At 34.4% G+C, this 21051-nt stretch overlaps 4 protein-coding genes across 5 annotated transcripts; 1 reads left to right on the top strand and 3 right to left on the bottom strand.

Moving 5' to 3' along the window:
- The first annotated feature begins 2022 nt into the window (after nt 1–2022).
- On the top strand, nt 2023–4219 carry LOC144551487 (coiled-coil protein). 2 transcript variants are annotated; one of them, XM_078299456.1, is made up of 4 exons: nt 2023–2403; nt 2775–3035; nt 3573–3692; nt 3785–4219. In XM_078299456.1, the coding sequence occupies exons 1-4, from the start codon at nt 2104–2106 to the stop codon at nt 3797–3799; spliced, it is 696 nt and encodes a 231-aa protein (XP_078155582.1). In that variant the 5' UTR covers nt 2023–2103; the 3' UTR covers nt 3800–4219. The 2 variants fall into 2 exon arrangements, with proteins under 2 accessions (XP_078155582.1, XP_078155581.1); XM_078299455.1 differs by having other exon boundaries at nt 3782–4094.
- A 316-nt stretch (nt 4220–4535) lies between these two features.
- On the bottom strand, nt 4536–5971 carry LOC144551488 (outer envelope protein). The gene is made up of 3 exons (XM_078299457.1): nt 5683–5971; nt 5415–5610; nt 4536–4896 (listed from the first exon to the last, which is right to left on the bottom strand). Exons 1-3 carry the CDS (start codon nt 5928–5930, stop codon nt 4693–4695), a joined length of 648 nt encoding a protein of 215 aa, XP_078155583.1. The 5' UTR covers nt 5931–5971; the 3' UTR covers nt 4536–4692.
- A 2168-nt stretch (nt 5972–8139) lies between these two features.
- Nucleotides 8140–10208, bottom strand: LOC144551485 (GDSL esterase/lipase At1g71691-like). Its single transcript, XM_078299453.1, has 5 exons — nt 9932–10208; nt 9690–9805; nt 9259–9495; nt 8867–9116; nt 8140–8635 (listed from the first exon to the last, which is right to left on the bottom strand). The coding sequence occupies exons 1-5, from the start codon at nt 10170–10172 to the stop codon at nt 8388–8390; spliced, it is 1092 nt and encodes a 363-aa protein (XP_078155579.1). The 5' UTR covers nt 10173–10208; the 3' UTR covers nt 8140–8387.
- Nucleotides 10209–15434: 5226 nt separating this feature from the next.
- Nucleotides 15435–18295, bottom strand: LOC144551858 (GDSL esterase/lipase At5g37690-like). Its single transcript, XM_078299956.1, has 4 exons — nt 18046–18295; nt 16950–17143; nt 16618–16860; nt 15435–16269 (listed from the first exon to the last, which is right to left on the bottom strand). Exons 1-4 carry the CDS (start codon nt 18293–18295, stop codon nt 15961–15963), a joined length of 996 nt encoding a protein of 331 aa, XP_078156082.1. The 3' UTR covers nt 15435–15960.
- Between the last annotated feature and the right edge of the window lie 2756 nt (nt 18296–21051).

The raw sequence follows: 21051 nt of genomic DNA, 5'->3' as shown, positions 1-21051 counted from the left end.
TAAATATATATATGCCATGTACTCAACAAATAATTAAAAAAATGTGGTGGATGGATGACTGAGTTTTTCTTGTAATTATGCAAAAAGCATGGTCTCGAACAAGTCGAGTATGTAAGCCCGAGTATACTGTTGTACTTGCTCTTCTGTAGGCTCACCCGGCTGTAAGTGTGGCATGACCTGAAATTGATTGCGTAGTTCCTTCAATTCTATAGAATATCCAGAAGTCGTGCGAACAACTTGTTCGTTCGGCCCCGTTCTCTTCTTCTTTTTAAGCAGCCGAGCTGCAAGCCCAACTCCAAGAAGCCGTTCCACTAATTCAGACGCTTGTACGTCTGCAAAACCAGTCACCGGAGCCCCTTTTATTGGTAATCCCCATAAACATGAAACATCTTGCAGTGTGACTGTCATCTCTCCCACTGGAAGATGGAACGTATGTGTCTCTGGTCTCCACCGCTCAATAAGGCCAGCGAGGAGGAATTTGTCAATATTTATTTCTTTCATTCTAGCAACTTGAAACAAACCAAGCCTCTGCACGTATGGTTCACAGAGCTTGTGAAATGGAATCACAGCCTGATGGTGTCGAACATCCAACCCGTTATAAGTCTGTCATTGTTATACAATTTGATTAAAAACAATATCGTAATTCAAGCATTTATCTCATAGCAAAAGTTATATGAAATTTGAATTTTATATGATTCATCGAGTAACTTACAGGATCAGATAATAATGATATTTTATGCTGTGCATGCGGCATCCATAACAGATTGCTAAAATTTTCTGCCATCCTGCATGAATAACATTTTAAATAATTTATATTCAAGTGTACATTTTTTAGGTACATAATACGATGAATTTTCTACATAATATTTGTTAAATTGTAATAAAACCTAAAATATAAATCTAGAACTAATTGAATAAAATGAAAACATAAAGTTAATGCAAGTTTGGTACAATTTGACAAAATTAAAACTAATTTGTAAATTTAAACTTAATCGGATACTAATTAAAATATTAAACCTAAATAGTGTGTGCTAATTTATGAAATTAAACTTAAATACAAAATTAATGCTTAATTACAAAATTAAATCTATTTGAGAAATTACTAATTTCTACAATCAAATTGGTTACAATTCCACCTAATTGGTTTCAATTCCACCTAATTGGTTACAATTCCACCTAATTGGTTTCAATTCCACCTAATTGGTTACAATTCCACCTAATTAACAATATTTTTCAAAAAATTACTAATTGGTTGTAATTTCACCTAATTAAACTTAATAATTGTCTTCACAACTAATCAAATTAACAAATTATTGAGATATTACTAATTTAAGTAAAAAAAAAAAAACTTACTTGAGAAAGAGAGAGGACGAAATGGAGGGAAGACCTGGCCGTTGCTTTCTATAACGTCCTTTGTACGTTGTTGTGATCTCCTTCCTCAGTTAGGACCACCGATTTTTTTTTTTCTTCCTCTTTTGGTGCTGTCGGCGGAGACAGAGACAGAGAGAGCGAGCGAAAGGGGAGCGAGAGAGAGCGTGAGAGAACGAGGGAGGTGAATGAAAGAATGGGCTATGGCCGTTGCTATTAATCACGGCCCACTTTTTTTTTTTTTTTCTTCCGCCCCTGCCCGTTACAAACCATCACGGACAGCCTCTTTTTTTTTTTTTTTATCTTTTCCCTGGCCGTTGCTGTTAATCGCGGACAGCCTCTTTTTTTTTTTTTTTTTTTTTCTTTTCTGGCCGTTGCTATTAATCACGGACAGCAATTTTTTATTTTTTTCGCCTGGCCGTTTCTATTCACAACGGACAGGGTTTTTTTCCGATTTTTTTCTCTGGTTCAATTAGCATGGTTAATGTAGTTAGAATGGTTAATAAGGCACTAAGTATGGCCGTTATAAGCCACAACGGCCATTGGCCGCGATATTTAAAAACGTTTTCCTTATATCTGAAAAATCCCGAAAAGCGTCCCCTAATCTGGATATTTTTTTATTATATTTTCTATTAATAAAAATTTCGGGCCTTTTTCGTGTTCTCCTCAGCCGCGATTTCCCAATCTCACAAGTCACATACAAACCCAATCGATCTCTCGCCTTCCTCTCCAACCATGCCGAAGAAGATGGGCGTGAACACGAAGGCCGAGGCGGCGAGGGCTCGTCGGAGCGCGACGGAGGCGGAGCGCAAGGAGAAGGATACGCGCGACAAGGAGGAGGCCTATTGGCGTGACGCCGAAGGCCCCAAGTCCCGCGCAGCCAAGAAACGCGAAGAGGAGGCTGAGAAGCGCGCTGAGGCCGCCGCACGCCGCGCTGAGATCCGCAAGCTCGCTGAGCAGGAACAACAGCAGCTCGAAAAAATGGGACGCAAGCCCACCCCTAAAGAATCTAGGGTTTCCATCCCCGTTCCAAAGGTTTCTTCGTGTACCTCTTGCTCTAGAAGTCGCTTTGAAGTTTTGGTTGTAATCTGAGTTATAGTGCCCTAATTGAACTGAACTAAAGCGAAATATGATCCAATATAGTCGTGGTTATTGAGGTTAAAGCGTATAATCAATGCATCCTGATTCATACCTCGGTTTTTAACAACAGGTGATAAAGTGAAAATCAACAAAAGGACTTTTATTAGATGCCACTTGGGGAACTTTTTATGTCAATTGTAAATTCAGAAAGAAAGAGACAATTTGAAAATATAATGATCCAAACTTTATTGTGTTAATTATCCAGTTGTTTACAAGATTCAAGTGGATGTTGAAAACCTTTTTGATTCTTTAATACTTGGTAACAGGTGACTGCAGCAGAGTTGGCAAAGAGGCAGGAGGAAGAGCAGCAGAGGCTGCAGCGGGAGGCTGAGGTAGCGAAAAAACGGCAAAGCAGGATAGCTGATGAGGAGGAGTACGAGAAAATGGTGCTTGTTAACAATACCAATAGGGATGATTCAATCCTTGAGGCACACTCGGTGGATGAGGCTCTGACAAAGATGACAATTACTGAGCCAGTGCTGGCACCCGATCGCCACCCTGAAAGGCGTCTCAAGGCTACCTTCAAGGTAAAGCATTTTCTTCCTGGCTCCTGCTTTAGATATTTGATTTTTGCTGTCAGAGTAGACAGGGACCAAAATACCATATAGTTTATCTTTTTATCTGAATGTACATCCTCCTTGATACATTTATATATTCCCTTTTTAACCAATATATATGTATGGTTCTTTTATTTTTATTAAAAATATATATGTATACTTATTGTGCCCAGTTTTCTTTTTCTTGTGTTGTTGTTATTAGCCCGCTTTAGTATTGTTGGTATTAGAAATTTTGTCAAATCAAAGACGTACTGTTTTCTTATCCGAGTCCTAGTTTTTAAAATTTGAAGAGATGTGGTTGGGATTGTGTGTTGAAAGAATTAGTCTATTTAGGTTAAAGCAGCCTTTTGGTATGTGCTACATTGATTGAAGGACTCCGGAGTTTTCTTTAAAGTCTATATTACAATAATTGACTTTCTTGATTTAATTGATTACTCGTAAAAATGCCTTCCATTTGCCAGCATGATAATTTGACGTTTGCTGATGAAAAATATAATTGTTTTTTAGGCATTTGAGGAGGCTGAATTACCAAAGTTGAAGGAAGAAAAGCCTGGGTTGACTCTCAACCAATACAAAGACATGATTTGGAAGATGTGGAAGAAATCCCCTGACAACCCCCTCAATCAAGTAATTAAGTTCAATACGTTATCTGTTTCATATTATCTTAAATCTTGAGTTGAGTTATGATTCTTTACTAATCGAGCTTTCTAATATAGCAGGCTGCTGCTGAGTGATTGACACATGGAACATGCATCTTGTAGTGGTACTTGTTCAAATTAAATGATGTTGTTGACGGGTGTATGTTTTCATCTTCACTAAAGATAAAAAGTATGAGATGCAGCTTGAGTTGCCGCAGCTGTGGATGCAACATACATTTTGGGGTATTATGGTAGTTGTGAATAAAAGCAGGAGCATGTACTGTACATTAGTGATTTAAATAAGAGTATTAGTTTATTATGTGTCACTTAAATGTGCATTTGAAGTTGTGCTAGAGTACGACTTCTGCATGGAAATCTGGTTATTTTAATCATTGAAATTTGTTGTTTCAATGATTGGTATTGATGCTCACTGCTGATTAGTGAAATCTGCATGGTATTGTTGTAACTTAAATGTGCAATTGGCAGTTTAGTGAAATTTGTTGTTGTTGTTTGCTATATGTTGGTATTGATGCTCACTGTTGATTTATCATTGCAGTTGTTATCTGAAATGGATTTCATTCATCAAATATTTTTCTTAGAAGTTCTACATTTTACATTTTTCAAAAACAAAGTTATACATTTTACATTGTTCACTGAAATTACACAAGGAAAAATTCGACAGTAGCTTCAGTGATTATAGAAGAGAGTATTTGATAATGGTTTTCAAGGAAAAATTATGCACGCTTCTTATTTATTTTTTTATTTTTTGTTGGTAGTCTTTATATGTTTTTTACGGTAGGGAAGGCCAGCAAAAGAGTATGGCCACTGCGCCTAGAGTTGTCGAAATGTTGCTGAAAATAAATTAATACAGCACAAATACTTGTGTCAGGTATTCTCAAACTTGTAAAATGGCACCACATTTTATTATGGCAAATAACCATGTCATAAACAGCTTGTAAGCATTCCAATGGGAAATTGGCAGTACTCTGCTAACTCCTCCACGTTTCCAATTTTTGAGAATTGACATATCTCAGAAGTGCTCGAGCCGACCGTTGAGCAAAATACTTCTGCCTTAGCAGCACATATGGGTACCCGATAACTGAAAGGATGTGTGCGGGTTTTGAGAAGGAGAATATTTCATACCAAACTTTGTCATCTTCATCCCACTGAACAGAGAACCTCTCCTCTCCAGCCTACAGCCAAAAATGAAATACAGTCATTGGAGAACACTCTTAATTTTGATACCATATATGATTGTACAAGGCACTTAAGCCTTGGACTCAGAATTTTGATATGTCAGCACGTCAAATGGCCGGAAGTATAACCTATTATGCATTGATAGAAAGAATAATATGATTCAGACTTAACAAACATCATTTATTTTCAGATGTCTTATGACTACAACCCTACAATATATCAAAATTACACAGATTCATACTTCACAAAAAAATAATAATAACACAGGATATAATGTGTACACAGTTCAGACATCTGACCATTTGCACATCAAAATCTGCATTGACACATTAGAATTTGTTTTGATGAGCCTTGTACGATAGGATGCCAGAAATAAATAATATTTTCCATCAATATAAACAAGAGAGAACTGTTTGACTTAGAAAGTAAGGTTAGTGCTAATTAGAAGATTTCATGACTACATGTTTCCATTTCTGACAAAAGGATACAAAAGCAAAAAGAGAACTGCAGGTACCAGGAGGTGGCCTTGTAGAGTTCCACTTCCAAAGGAGAAGGAGCTTTTTGTGGGTCCTTTTACAGTACTTGTCACATAGGCAATTTGAAGAGGCATCATAAGCCAGGGAAGCACTTCTTTTACACAGACGCAAAACCTCGTCTCCTTATTCACTGGTGTATCTGGATCCACCATAGCCCATCCCAATGAAAAATGCCTATAGATTGTTTAATGAAATGTCACACAGAAATCTATGTACTAATAAGTTAGATTTTAAAATCTTGAAAACCTCCATGACAGGAGAGCTGATTTGGCTATGCGAAAGGTCTCTGGGCCGGATCCGAGGAGAACACGGGCGCGGTTAATGGAAAATCCATTACTGGTTAGAGCCTTGCTTTTCTCTGTCTCTAGTTCGGCGCTGGAGGTGGCGCAGTAGAAATCAGTTGAGTAGTTGAAGTCGCCAGCGCTGGAGATGCAAACCTTCTGCTGCTCCGACGAGGGACGCCTCCAGCTTAGGAACAGCCCTCCCCATGCCATCTCTCTCTCTCTCTCTCTCTCTCTCTCTCTCTCTGTCTCAGCCTACCAGTGAACTGATTACAGATTACAGTTTACACTACCACTTATTTACGGGCTTTGGGCTTAAAATTATTTGTTGGGCCTGAATTCTAGCCCTCAATGCTTATTAAACGAGTAATGATTTAGGCCTCAAAGTAGTCAGTCCGTTGCTGGCCATTTACATATCAGTAAACTGCTGCCAGTTTACATAAAAGAAAAGGGGAATTTCACGTATACCCCTCAAAAACTTCAAAATTACGTATTTTCTACTCTAAATTTTAAAATTACATATTTTCCCCTCTAAATATTAAATCTCACATATTTACCCATTTTATTTTATTTTATATTAAAACACATTCTAAATTTATAAAATACATATTTTACCCTTTTATTAAAAAGCATAAAACGCCTATCTTACTCCAATTTGATTTGAAGGTTTCTCTACTGTCCGAATTGCTTTAAGATCCATGCACGCTAAATCAACACAAATTTCGAAGCGAACATACACGAATATTGAAGCAACATGCACAGATCTTAAAGTAATGCACGCGGATCAAAATTGCTTTAAGATTCGTGTGCGCTAGATTAACATGTATATCTTAAAGCGAACATGCAATACTCTTATTGCGATGCGTGTGGATCGGACAGTAGTGGAACCCTTCAGATTTAAATTTGAGTTGGATGGGCTGTTTCATACTTTTAATGAAGGGTAAAATAGGTATTTTATAAATTTAGAATGAGTATTATCATAAAAGACGATAAAATGGATAAATATATATGTGAGTTTTTGAAGTTTAGAGGGGGAAAAACGTAATTTCAAAATTTAGAGATGGAAATACGTAATTTTCAAAATTCCTAAAGGCGTAATCAAACATATAGACCAGGCGAGGCGATCATTCCTATGGAAAGGCAACAAACCCTGTGGAGGTATCAATTGCCTTGTGGGATGGGACACAGTATGTTTGCTCAGGAGAAATGGTGGTATGGGAATACTGGATTTGGACACACAAAATCGGGCCCTTCTTGCCAAATGGCTTTGGAAATTGGAGGCAGACCCTCTAGGGATGTGGGCTCAAACGGTGACGAAGCTCTATGGCACTACTGACCAAGAACAATTAGCCAGCGCGGGACATTGCTCCTCCTTCCTAAAATCCATATTGGACCTGTCATCATTCTACTCATGTTCGGTTGTGCCACCGACTATCACCTCTGCAGTGGTATGGAGATGGGCAGTGAATGGTTTATTTACAACCTCATCTGCTTACACGCGATTACATGATACAGGAGAGATTAGCAGGATCAATCTCACCTTGTGGTCCATTAAGATACCAATGAAAATAAAAGTATTTATGTGGGTAGCAATCAGAGATAGGCTACTAACGCAACAAGTGCTTCGAGAAAGAGGGTGCAATGTACAAGCTGGCTGTTACCTATGCGGGGATAATAACATTGAAACAACGGAGCATTTGATGTTCTCATGTACATATGCAACCAATTTTTGGAGAAAACTTATGGCATGGTGGTATGCAACATTAGGCAGGACACCATCATCACCTTCGTGGAATCAGTGGTGGTCCATCAGACCTGAGGTACCAGCACATCTAAGGAGCCTATGGGATGCCATTTGGGCGGCAGGATGTTGGGCCATTTGGAAAGAGAGAAATAGGAGATACTTTACACAGAAACGCCTCCGAGTGCAATTCCTGGCACCTCAGGCAATGCGTGAGGCATTACAATGGTATAAAGTACTGGGCATGCGAAGTCAGGGCGAGCAAATAGGATAGCTACATATTGATAGTGATGTAATATTTGTAAATTATAATTAGGGAGAGTTAGGTTTAGGTAGAGCTAGTAGGTACAATAATTTTGTAAATAACTTTCTTTTTAATCAATGGAATTGACAGTGTTCTCACTGTCCTTCAAAAAAAAAAAAAAAAAGAAATTCCCCCTAAAAGAAAAGATGGTTTGATACAGACATACAGTACTTTTTTGTCTGTCTACTATACAGTTTGTGAAACTTACATTTGATCCACTGTACCTTCTTTTCGTTCATTTTATAACATATTGTACTTGTTTTAGCCTTTTAGATCTATTACCCCTGCCATTCATTGCAGCCAGGGAGATTATTAATTGAACACTAATTACTACAATTGTACAAAAAGTAATTTCAGAAACAGTAAAGGCTACCAACTTTTATGCTAGAAATAATATATGTTAATCATCATTGAAGCTTAGCTTTATTTATTAGTGTATCAGGTTTCCACTGACAACTGAATACATGTACATCAAATAAAGGAACAAAAAATACAATAGATCAATGAGCTTATTGCGACAACTGCAAATTGAGTATCGAACTGATAGGTCAGGTACTTGAGGGGATGCCAATTATTGCAAATTAATCTGTAAACACACCGAATTCAAATACAATTTTAAATATAACTATGATGCTTCTGAAGTCGATAATGTAATCCCCATAGCAAGCTGTTGGATATTAATTGGCGCGGAATAAATCGACGAACCAAAGAAGGCCAAATGTGAAGTCATTCTATAGATGGCTTCTGTTGGGTGATACCAGTCCCAAAAGTAGTAGTTATTTCTGTTGGAACAGTATGTTGCTTCTGTTGTGCACTGGACTTCTCCATTGAACTTTCCACCCCCGCAGCATGCGTTCTTACTATCCATCATACCTAAATGAAATAAGTATTAAGAACACATTATTTATGGAGCATTATGAACAAACTGGTATTGTTGGAACAAAATGTTTTCATATCACTTTACAAACTATAACGTGGTAATTTGCATGTGAGGTTGCATTTGTGTTATAAGGTATTAAGGTTTTGCCTGATTAGTCTAATTAAGACCATTTTAATAATTCCATGTTTAGATCTAGATACAATTTGAGTGTAGATCTGTCTTACCGTATAAAACTGGGTTTTGCATCAAGTGAGATGTCATGCGGTATATGTTAGAGTAGGAGTATCTCATTCCTTGAAGCTGTGACCTAAGTTGGTTCACTCTTGCTGAGACAGCTGTGTTGTACTGCACGGATAACTGGTTCAATACGTCGATGCAAGTCCCTTCCGGGTTTTGGCTTAACAGAAATGGCACACAGCCAACTTGTCCTGTGCCAGATATGTCAAAATTCCTTGCTCCAAGATTGTAAAGTGACTGCAATAATTAATCACCATCACTATCAAGTGCTCTTATCATTCAGTGATTGATACTTGCATGATAGATTTAATATATAATGCTAACGCAACTATGGACATTCTTGATTAAAAGAGAAAAAGGAAAACAAAATGTATGTTACCGTTAGGTGCTGAATGAACCTATCGACAAGGTTGTCGATGAATTGCTCATTTAAGGTTGCATTGGCTGCTCCAGTCGCAAAGTAATGTGCAAACAAGTCATTGTTTGCTGTGACAATGTTGAATATAGAAGTGGTGATTTTATCTTTGGCCTGATGTTGGCCGAGTGTCTGCTGAAGAACCTGAATTACTTTTTCAAAATTTTCAATTTGTGCCTTCATACTGATAGTTCCTGGACCCTGATTTTTGCAAAATGAACAAAATTAATAATATAAGGAGCATTTTGCTTCACAGTGATATGATTTGGGTTATTAAATTTGCTAGCCATTAATTAGTTGTGTTAGTGTTACAGTTGTGATGATTATTAATAATTAAGCAAGAAAGCGACATACTACTGATAATGAAAAGACAAGAGATTTTATTTGCAACTCACAGTAGTGTCTAGTATCCCAGAGCCAGCAGATGCAAAGTTTACTCCATGTAGCATTTGGTTTGGTTCTGTTAAAGACATGTAAGGTGGAGGGCCTATTGGAAATCCTAAAAACCTTGCTGATAAAATCACAAAAAAAAAAAAAAAATTATGTTATAAGTACATGGTAAATATCAGCTTTAGAAAGTAATACAAGAAATTAAGTAACAAATTGAGAGAACTTAAAATTATTAAATTGTTTATACCTTTGTAGTCTACACCATTGAACCCATTACTGAACCTCCCGGTTGCGATCCTCCCAGGGAAGTCGATACCGTTGTGAGGGAAATTGGCCTTGTCTAAGAGTGGTACAGTGAGGTTATTGTTGTTACCGTTATCAGCCAGAGAATCACCAAACACAAAAAGCGGTATGGTTGCTCGTGCTCTGGTAAGAACCGAAAGAATAGAGAAAATGCCAATGCCTAATAAGCTTGAAGGAGATGCCATGGTTGCTTTTTGGATGAGCAAATTTGAGTTTGGTAATTGATAAACTTCAATCCATGCGTATTTATAATGTGCTCTGCCACATGGAAAACGATTGCTCTGGGATTATGGGCCTTAGCCCTCAGGTGTTGACCTGGCAAATTAATTTATGAGAACTTTAGATATATGTCCATCATAACTTCATCAATTAGATATTTACCCATCAAAACTTTAAATTTAGTTATTTTCACATTCAAAATCATTCAATTTATTTATATCCCCATTTTATGATTTAATCAATTAAAAACATTAATTACTAGTGATTAAAAAATAAAATTACATTTTTACCCTTATCCCTTCCTTCTCTTTGCTAATTACCATTCTTCTTTCATTTTCATTTTCATTTCTTTGCTGACTAGTTCCTTAAAATCACTCTCTCTTGATACCCCGCTTGTTTGTCTACCTGACCTCTCTCTCCTTGAGCGCCTCTCTTCTCAGTTCCTATCACATTTTTTTTTTGTCAATTTTTGATTGGCTGATTTCAGAATTCTAAAGTTGTGCTTCATAAGATGTCACGATGAAAAAAAAAAGATGGCAGAGGAGGGTAAAAATTAATTTTGCTTGTTATATAAATTAACAAGAAGGAAAAGGAGAAAATTTCATCTCCTCTATCCTTCCATTCTCTTTCCGGTCCTCTCTCCTTACGTTTTCTTCGTGGAGCATGGCTGAATGTCTCCTCTAGACTTTTCAAAATTATTAATTCACAAGCAAATTAAAGAAACATTATTTTTTCTTGTGGATCAATAATTATAAAAAGACATATTGCGTATAATTAGAATATCATGTATTAAAGCTCATTGGGGAAAAGACCAGTAAATGAATAATCAAAAACCCAAATGAATGAATCGACGCATAAATATATAATATAAAGTTTCCGTGAAAATATATAATATAAAGCATAACAAGAGATGATATAACTTCAAAAGGACTATCAGCCCTCTCCCTTATTGCTCTATCAATTTCCATTGCACCTCTCCAACCCTTGTGCTAAGAGATTGAATCTAAGTAGAAAAGAGAACAATTTAAGGATTTTTGAATCAAAACCCGAATCTGAAATCGCCGTTTGAATGTGTGTCCATTTGGATTGAGAAGGAACTGAGAAGAGAGAGGGCTCAAGGAGAGAGAGGTCAGATGGACAAGCAAGCGGGGTAACAAGACAGATTGATTTTAAGCAACTAGTCAGCAGAGAAATAGAATGAAAATGGAAGAAAATTGGTAATTAGCAAAGAGAAGGAAGGGATTAGGGTAAAAATGTAATTTTATTTTTTAATCCCTGAAAATTAATGTTTTTAATTGATTAAATCATAAAATGGAGATATAAATAATTTGAATGATTTTGAATGGGGAAATAACTAAATTTAAAGTTTTGATGGACAAATATCTAATTGATGAAGTTATGATGAGCATATATCTAAATTTCTCTTAATTTATTGTTTAGATTTCATTTTCTATATGATTTAGGCACCGACTGATAACGGCCAATATTTATTTAATCAGATGAATAGTCAACATTTGAATTATATTTGGGAGTAGAACTGGGTGTTCTCAAGTTCACTATGTTTCTTAGTGAAATCAAGTCTAAAACCCGTCAAATTTGCTTTAAATGATGAATCCGAATAGTTAAAATCCACCCACCTTACGAGTAATGCGTCTACGTGTGAAAATTTTAAATATTTAAATTAATTTAGTATAAAGTCAATCGGTTAAAATTAGAAGGTTAATAAATTAATTTTAATGCATTCATTTTTTAAACATTTTTTGACCGCTTGACTTTATACTAAATTAATTCGAATGTTTAAAATTTGCACATGTAGACGCATAACTTACGGTAGGTTTCAACGATTCAGATTCATTATTTAAAACCGATTTGATGAATTTTAGCCTTGAATTCACCAAAAAAATTGATGAATTTAAAAACAACCTAGTTCTACGCCTATATTTGGTAGCGCACGTGCCAATGATTTTTTTAAGCGAGTTCACATTTATTTTCCAAATTAGTCCCCACAGTCACGGATACAATGAACACCATATTTCACACGTCTGTCCTATTTACTCTTCATTTCATTTATTGAAAACGAGTTAATGTCATTCATTCAATAACATCAACGTGTTTATTTTGTGACAGCTCATCTTCTTGTGCAAGGTTTGGTACAGCAACATATAACCATAGTTGTCAAAAATTTATTTACTGGAGCTCTTCAATAATGTCATAACTAGGCAGCTTTATTCCATTGCTCAGTAGCGACAAGAATAGACCAATTGATAGAGACGTTTATTCAGGGACAAATCCAAATTGTGAACAATATATCATTTTTTTTTTTTTTTGAACAATATATGAAGTAACGCTATCAAAATAATACACTTGCCGTGCCCAATATATGAAGTTATAGTAGTAGAAATATATATTAACTTCGAACCATAAATTCAAAATGTTAAAACCGGTATACTTTACTATAACTATATAACTATGTATTTACATGTAATTTATAAATTTTGAATTAATACAATGTCAAGCGCTTAAAAACATATAACAAAAACAATGTCAAGCAGTTAAACAGAAAGGTCCATAGGTTAATTTTGATGCTATTAATTTTATTATTTTTTATCGTCTTAACGTATACAAAATTAATTTAAAATTTACATGTAAATGTACAACTTGTGGAGTAGATTTTAATAGTTTGAATATATCATTTGAAATTAAGCTCATCAAGAACTAAATTTTGGATCCAGTAAGGCTTACCATAAAAAAATTTATTATTTTTAGAAATATAAAAAAATAATTATCAGAAAGTCGTGGAATTTTATTTAATACATAAAAGGGATCAAACTAATAGTAGGGTCGGTCCCTTTAGTTTCCACAATTTGCACACCATTGGCTACATAGTTTGGAAAACCAAATCGATTGAACTATTAGTTCAGTTTTTTTGGCATTTGACCAAAGTCAAATCATTAGTTCTGTACTTCTGTTCCTTTAAATTCTATGAATTCGGAGGGTGTTGGGGGTTAACACAAACCAAATCAATGGTTTTCTGTTTTCCGATAATTTAAATTTTATATTTCTGAAAATATTTTTTCTTACTATAATGAGTATCTAGAGGTGAAAACGGAGCGGATTTGGAGCGAATAATGATAATACCATATATGTATCCGTCTTTCAATGAGCGTTTCATTGCTTTGTTGCTTCTCAGCCTCTTTGAGTCATATGTCACCGTTTGTTGTTTGAGGTGCAGTGGGATTGTTTGGATAGTATGGCGTCCTTTCCTTCCCTTTTTTTTTTTTTTGGATGTGACTACAGTACCAGAGACAAAGGGAGCTTATATGAATAGGATCAATTGACCTCTATTTTATTTAAATTATTTTTATATGATTTTCTTAGAGGAAAATGTCATGAGTACTGTGAATTGATCTTCATTTTTAATATGAAAATTTTATATGATTGATTTCTATTACGTATTTCATCTTTATAGATCAAAAGTTTGACTCTTGTACAACACAGTATATTGTGCTGCTAGAACACCATATTTTGTACCTGCCTTCTTATTTTTAAAATTACCGTTCAACCTCTCTCATTTTTATTTATATTTTTTTATGAATAAAAATTTCGGCGGAGAGAAACACAAAAAAAAGGATAAGGTATGTGACACGTGTCGATGCCTCATGGGCTACATCCTGAGCAAATCGGGACCCAACATGTGCTCAGTGCTCACCTGCTTTCCCGAAAGGATTTTTGGCGGAAGCGAAAATGGAACAGACTGGGAGAAAGAGGTGATATTGCGTTTCAGTGTATTGTAACGATTCACTGTGCATTTGGTCATATGACTCGTATCTTCCTCGGAATAGAAACGTTAAAATATAGCATTTCTAAAGGCACACATAGCATTTTCACTTGACATTAATGATTGATCCAATCGATCAGATCAGACGAATGTTGTTCAGACAAGAAGTAGGTTGTTCAGAGAAGGCTGAGAACAAAGGCAGTGTTTTTTGTTATCTGAGGTCAGTGCTTTTCTTTTTCTTTTCTTTTTTTCTGGTTTTGCTGATTTGCGAGATGTATATATATTTTTTATTTCTGGTTTAGATTAGTGTATGGTAAGTTTCTGGTATGACAAGGGATCAGATTAAGAAGGGAAAAAAAAAATAAACTGGAGTGTGCCATCTTTTAGGCTCTCATACCATAATATTTGTGGAAGAGATAAAATAAATAAGTATATTCTATTTTCATTATTGTATATTGTGCATATACGATAATGAGTAGAACTAGAGTGTTTCTAAGTTCACCAAGTCTTTATTCAACTCTAAAACCTATTGAATTGGTTTCAAACAACAAATTCAAATCGTTGAAATATTTCTATCCTATGAGTGATGCACCTACATGTGAAAATTTTAAAGTTTCTAATTAATTTAATATAAAGTTAAGTGGTCAAAATTTAAAAAGTTTATAAATTAATTTTAATGTATTCATTTTTTGGACGCCTTTTGACCACTTGACTCTATACAAAATTAATTTTAAATTTAAATTTTTTTGCATATAGACGCATCACTCATAAAGTAGAAGGATTTCAACGATTTGAATTCATTGTTTGAAGCCAATTATAATTTCTAGCGTTGAGTTCAGAAAAAAAATTTGGTGAATTTAAAAACACCCTTGTTCTACTCTACAATAATGGCTATATATAGGCAGAGAAAACAATTTAACAATCTCTATGACAATAACATCCTATCTAACTGCAGAGAAAACAATTTAACAATCTCTCTGACAGTAACATCCTATCTAACTGCCTTTGACTGTGATCAAATCAGTCTAACAAAGCAGTGTGGCTCTAATATAGAGGAAATGCCGATTTTTTTTAAATACAACTGTTTTTAATCTTTTTAACGGAACAAACACTGCTTGCGGTAAAATTATAAAAAAAGACTCACTGATCTTTGACAAAAAAAAACCATTTTATCCGCGTACGATGTAATCACACAAAAAAAAAAAAAAAAATCTACTAATAAAGTGTTTCAACTTTCAAGTCCTCATTAGAGAACAAAAAGAATGAAGAGCAAAATATGCATGTCAGGCTCAACAATTGGATTATGGGCCTTTTCTTTCTGACACAAGACGGCCCACATCTGAGTATTTGAAATTTAATGTACAGGAAAACGCCATCTTTGAGGTACAAATGCACAATTACCCCGGATTTTATTTTATTAAGCCGAAATGATAAAATCAAAGGAGTAAAATTTATTGGAGCCAAATCTGAAGATGAATTGGTTATTAGATACAATTGTACTTCAAAGAATATAAAATGCACAGCAAAACAATGCGATCTACATTTTACAACTGGACTGCTAATCTCCTTAGATTGATCGGCGCGGCGACGTTGATGGTACCAAAGAGTTGAAACTGAGCTATAAAAAAGTACATAGATTGTGTTGGATGAAACCAATCCCAAAACATGTGTTCATGCCTATTTGAGCAGTAGGTTGCATTTGGGTTGCATTGTGCTTCCCCATTGAACTTCCCACCACCACAACAAGCGCTTCCGAGCTCCTTAAATCCTGAAGAATTGATTAGGAAAATATGAACAAAATATACAGTTATTAGTAACTTTGTCAGAGTTCAGGATTCTTGAGCTATTCATATTTTATTGATAATTCTTAAAATGCATGATTTATATGTTTCAATGGGAATACCAACAATTCTGTTATCAAAACTCTTATAAACTGATGCATTAAATGACAACACAAATTAAATTAATGGTGTCAACTAAACAACTGACAAAGACCTATATATCAACTTAATTATCTTAATAACAAAAATCTTACCAAATTTATCCAGCACAGCTGTAATCATGGCCGTCGCAATGTTAGATTTAAAGTAAGAATATTGAAATCCAGCAAGCTGACCGCTGAGTTGTTTTATCCGGGATTCAGCAACCGCATTGAACTGCACTGATAGTTGGTTCAATGCATCAAAACAGCCGCCTGTAGGGGTTAGGCTCCTTATAAATGGCACACAACCGAGGGGGCCGGTTCCTGTTATCGCAAACTTCCTTGCCCCCAGCTTGTGAAGTTTCTAAATTATACGACATTAAATTCAAAAGGTTGTAAACTTTTGGTAGCAAGTATTATACTATTATCTACTATACAAATTGAATATTTACTTTTAATAATATATATCTATACTAAATTGTGTTTTATCATTTTGGGTTGATAAGGGACTGAACTGGCACAGCCAAATATTTACTCTGATCACTTGCTTCCCCACCAATTATTCAAACTACCTTTATTCTATAATCTATTACCACCTTTTGCCCGCAGTTACATCTATGATTAAGGTGCATTGCAGATGATTTTTAATTTCTTCATTTTTTATTTTAGGATTATTTCTGTAAGTAAATTAGTTTGTGAAAGAGATTATTACCGTTAGATGGCCTAAGAACTCATCAACAAGATTCTCGATGAATTGTGCATTTTCTGTGCTGTTTGCAGCTCCGGTAGCAACATAATATGCAAAAATGTCATTGTTTGCAGTTACAAAGTAAAAAAGAGACTTCGTCAGATGAATATCAACAACTAATTCACCAAGTTTTGTTGCTAGATCATGTTTGGTTTTTTCAAAGTAGTTAACTTGCGTCGCCATGTCCAATATTCCTTTTCCTTGGCCCTAATTAAATGTGTAATCAATAAATAAACATCAATGCATTGTAAGATAAAATGTACTAAACTACTAATGTCCCATAATTATAATCCATACAATAAAATGTGAAATATGAGTATTATGATAAATAGCATTCTAAAGTGATAATTTAATAGTGATAGATTCTCAATTACAGTAGTTTGAAGTATTCCTGAGCCGGCAGAAGCGAAACTGACGCCTCCCAGCATGTCTCCCACATTTTTGATAGAAAGATAAGGTGGTGGACTTTTCTGAAAGCCAAGGTTCTTTGCTGTAATAGACATAGAAAAATGCAAAGAATATTAATTTTAGTACTCGTATTAATTTCTGAAGAAATCAATAACATGTTCCCCAAGGAATTAAGTTCCCGTTCTACATCGCCCCCCCTCCTAAAATCAGATAGTTATCAGAAATACACCAATTGTTTTCTTTGCTATATCTGTATAATTGATATCTTGTATAGCATATATTCAATCTTAACCATGTATAATTGTTTTGATTGTTTCTAATTTTTTCAAGGAATGATATAGTATCCAACCTGGAAAAGGAGTTCTCATCGGAAGAATAATCAGACCAATAAAGGACTGATTAAGAATAAACCATTAAAACTAAGTAGAAATTTGAATTTTTTTGCTAATTGATTGATGCTCTGGAGAATCACCCAATTAAAGTAGTGTAATCATTGTTTGGGATCAAATTTGTTCTATGGTGTTGTCAAACCCTAGTGAGTTATTATTTTCTAATCAGGTCGCTTTTCTTTTAGGTAATATATTTTTAGTTTTGTTGCTCTTTATTAATTTATCATGCTATGGCTTTGCCCACATGCTGGGAAGCACTTTTGGATTGAGACTTGGAGTGCATTTTTATATCCAATGAAACTAAAGTGATTACAATTAGGGAAGCATCATAATTAAATTTACAACCATCGTGCTATCCATGTATCTCGATCTTTCAAAGGCCATGATATCACATAATATATATAGGATGAAATGAAAAAAAAAAAAAAATTATCTTGAAATTTCAGTAACTCTTATTTGGGGATTCATACACAACCTACTAATCTATAGGAGCAACTAAAACGGGCTGAACATTTCATTAAAAAGAATATTAATTAAGTTAAATGAAAGTAAGAAAAAGAAAACTTCAGACAAAGGCGATAGAAAAGGGACACACCGATGAAGTCAATTGTATTGAAACCATTACTAAACCTCCCGGTGGGAACCTGACCCAGGAAATCGATGCCGTAGTGAGGAAAATTCGACTTGTCGTTGATTGGAACATTAAGGTAGTTGTTATTACCGACATCAGCTAGTGAGTCACCAAATGCAAAGATAGCCGGTACCACATTGCTCTCAACAGAGATAGCAGCATAGAAAAGAGCTAGAACCACAAAGAAAATGGGGGAAAGAGTAAAAGGCGCCATCTATTGTTGTATGAATTATGGAAGCATATCTATCTACCTAGCTAGCATTTTGGTATATATAGTTTGCTTAGTTTGTGTATGGTTATGGCTGGGATCATATTATTGTTCATGTGCTTGTTTTTGGTTGTATGTCAAACCTACTTTTATTATCCTGATAAAATTAGTTTCTCTTTTTAAAGGAAAAATGAAACCAAATTAGTTTAAAAAGCCAAGTCTACACAAGCAGCCAACGAGACTAATTTATACTTATAATTAACTAGGTACTTTAATTTATACACTGTACATTCTATTTCAAAAAAATAAAATAAGCGATTACCTCCCACACCAACAAGAAAAAATAATAGAAAGTAGATAGTACAAATTTAGAAAAAATATATTAAAATATAAAACATGGACTTAACAGCATGAATAAGAAAGCAGACCAGCTAATAAAAAAAGTGAAAAGTATAAGAGATTCTCTAGCTAGTAATTAGCAATATTTCATTCGTCAACTTGTTGCCACACCTTGCTTTCATATATAATTAGCCCGATTATTCTCGCTAGTATTTAAAAAAAAAAAAAAAAACTCTTAGGTTCCTTCTTTTCAAATTGTCCAACATCTAAAGAATACCATGACATTCTAAAACGTTGATTTTTTACATTAATTTTTTTTACATCAAATTGTCCAACATCTAAAGAACACCAATGCTCGTCTACTCTGACAACCCATTGTCTCTTATTCTTTCCCTCGCTCTCGTCCAACCTTCTTTTCTATAGTATTAGTATCAGTATATATATAGAACCGCGCAGGCTTAGTGCAATGGCACGAGTCTGGTATATATCTCTATGAAGAGATCACAAGTTCAATTTTCAAAAATAACATTTAAAAGATGTTGAAGTATATCGGGCCTTTATAATAAAAAAAATTAATTAATATACAGATGTTGTAATACTATAAACTTCTGTTGTAATAGTGTAAATATCAAATCAAAAGTAAAAAAAAAAAATCAAGTAAAAACAGCTTCCATATCGACCACTTTAATTAGTATATATAAACAAATGTTGTAAAAGTTCAAATATATGTTACAATATTACGAACATCTGGTTCCAAAGTATAAACATACAATGTTACATCAGTTCAAGTTTCGTAACTAAACAACTTTCTTATATATGCTTTTATTATAATAAACACCTGTGTAATAGTATGACACACTTGTTGTAATAATATATATAAACAGACGATTCAAAAATATAAGCGCTAACCCAATTAAGTTTTTTAACAAAAAAAAAAAATTGTGTCCACTCTCACTAGTATAAGAATACATCATTAGAATATAATATAGTATAATCACATATTTTAAAAATATAAATATTCATACTAACAACTGCAAGGATGCGGCACATGAACGCAAACTAATTAAGATATACTTGACTTGATCCGTGGGGCTTGGAAAATGATACATTTTTTGTTTGTTTGTTTAGGACGTGTTCGGCAGACGGACGGGAATAGGAATAAGAATGGAATTGCAAAATTTTTGAACTAAATTTTACTGTTCACGTGGGAAAAAAAAATTCAGTCTGAGTGAATTTTTTTTTTCCATGTGAACAGTAAAATCCAAACACGCCCTTATATTTTGGAAGTTGGAAGACTACTATTTATTACTATAAATATTAACACAGTTAGCTAGAATTAAGGATGGATTTGAATAATAAGGATCGCTCTCAACGTGGGGCAGCGAATGTGATATTCTTCTATCTCTTTCAGGAATTGATGGAGTGGTTACAAACTAACACTTATCTACAGTTTTTTTAATTTATTTTTTGTAAGCTTAAAAAATGTATTTCCTAGTTGATCCCAATTCGGCCTTGAAAGATCACTTTTATACGAAATATAGCATGATTGCTAGAAGCTTTAAGTGCGATGCGCACACACTTTGGTGAGCGCACTAGTGGAAAAACAGAAATCAGGATCGGCCTATCTGGATCGGTTATATGGACACCCGATCCTAATAAGTATCTGGATCGGTTTATTTAAAAAAACCGATCCTAAAAACTATTCAGATCGGTTTTTAGTAACAACCGATCCTAGTTTATTACTATTAGGATCGGTTTTTTGTGGAAACGGATCCTGATACTATCAGGATCGGTTTTATTTTAGAACCGATCCTAATAGTTCAATCATTTGGATCAGTTTTTAGTAAAAACCGATCCTGATAGTATCAGGATCCGTTTCCAACAAAAACCGATCCTGATAATTAAAATATCTCAAATAAATCTTATTAATTGAAATATATCATAAAATAGCATCTGGATCGGGTCTATACATAATAACCGATCCAGATAACTTAAATACATCTAACAAATTAAAATATATCAGAAAATAGCATCTGGATCGGTTTTTAGCAATAAAACCGATCCAGATACTATCAGGAACGGTTTTATTGCTAAAAACCGTTCTTGATAATTTTAATTTTTTTTTTTTTTTTTTTTTTTTTTTTTTTTTTTTTAAGGTAGCATGGTAAAACCTGGCCAGCTTTCAAGTACGTTTTTTTTTTTTTTAAAGAGGTTTATAATTAAATTAATTTCTTTAAAGAGGTCAAATTAAAGATATTTCATTCCCTATGTACATCCTATATATGAACCGTCTGATCAAATTCGAATCAATATGGTCTTGGTCTAACCATATATATTTTGTTATCTCAGGTAATATGAATTCGTTTCCATTTGTTCATGACATCAATTAAGCAATTAATTTTATGGTATTAATTTATAAATAA

Source organism: Carex rostrata, chromosome 3 (assembly GCF_964058835.1).
Source record: "Carex rostrata chromosome 3, lpCarRost1.2, whole genome shotgun sequence".
Lineage (NCBI taxonomy): Eukaryota > Viridiplantae > Streptophyta > Magnoliopsida > Poales > Cyperaceae > Carex > Carex rostrata.
Note: the sequence above shows the minus strand (reverse complement) of the source record. Positions and strands in the feature narration are given on the sequence as shown.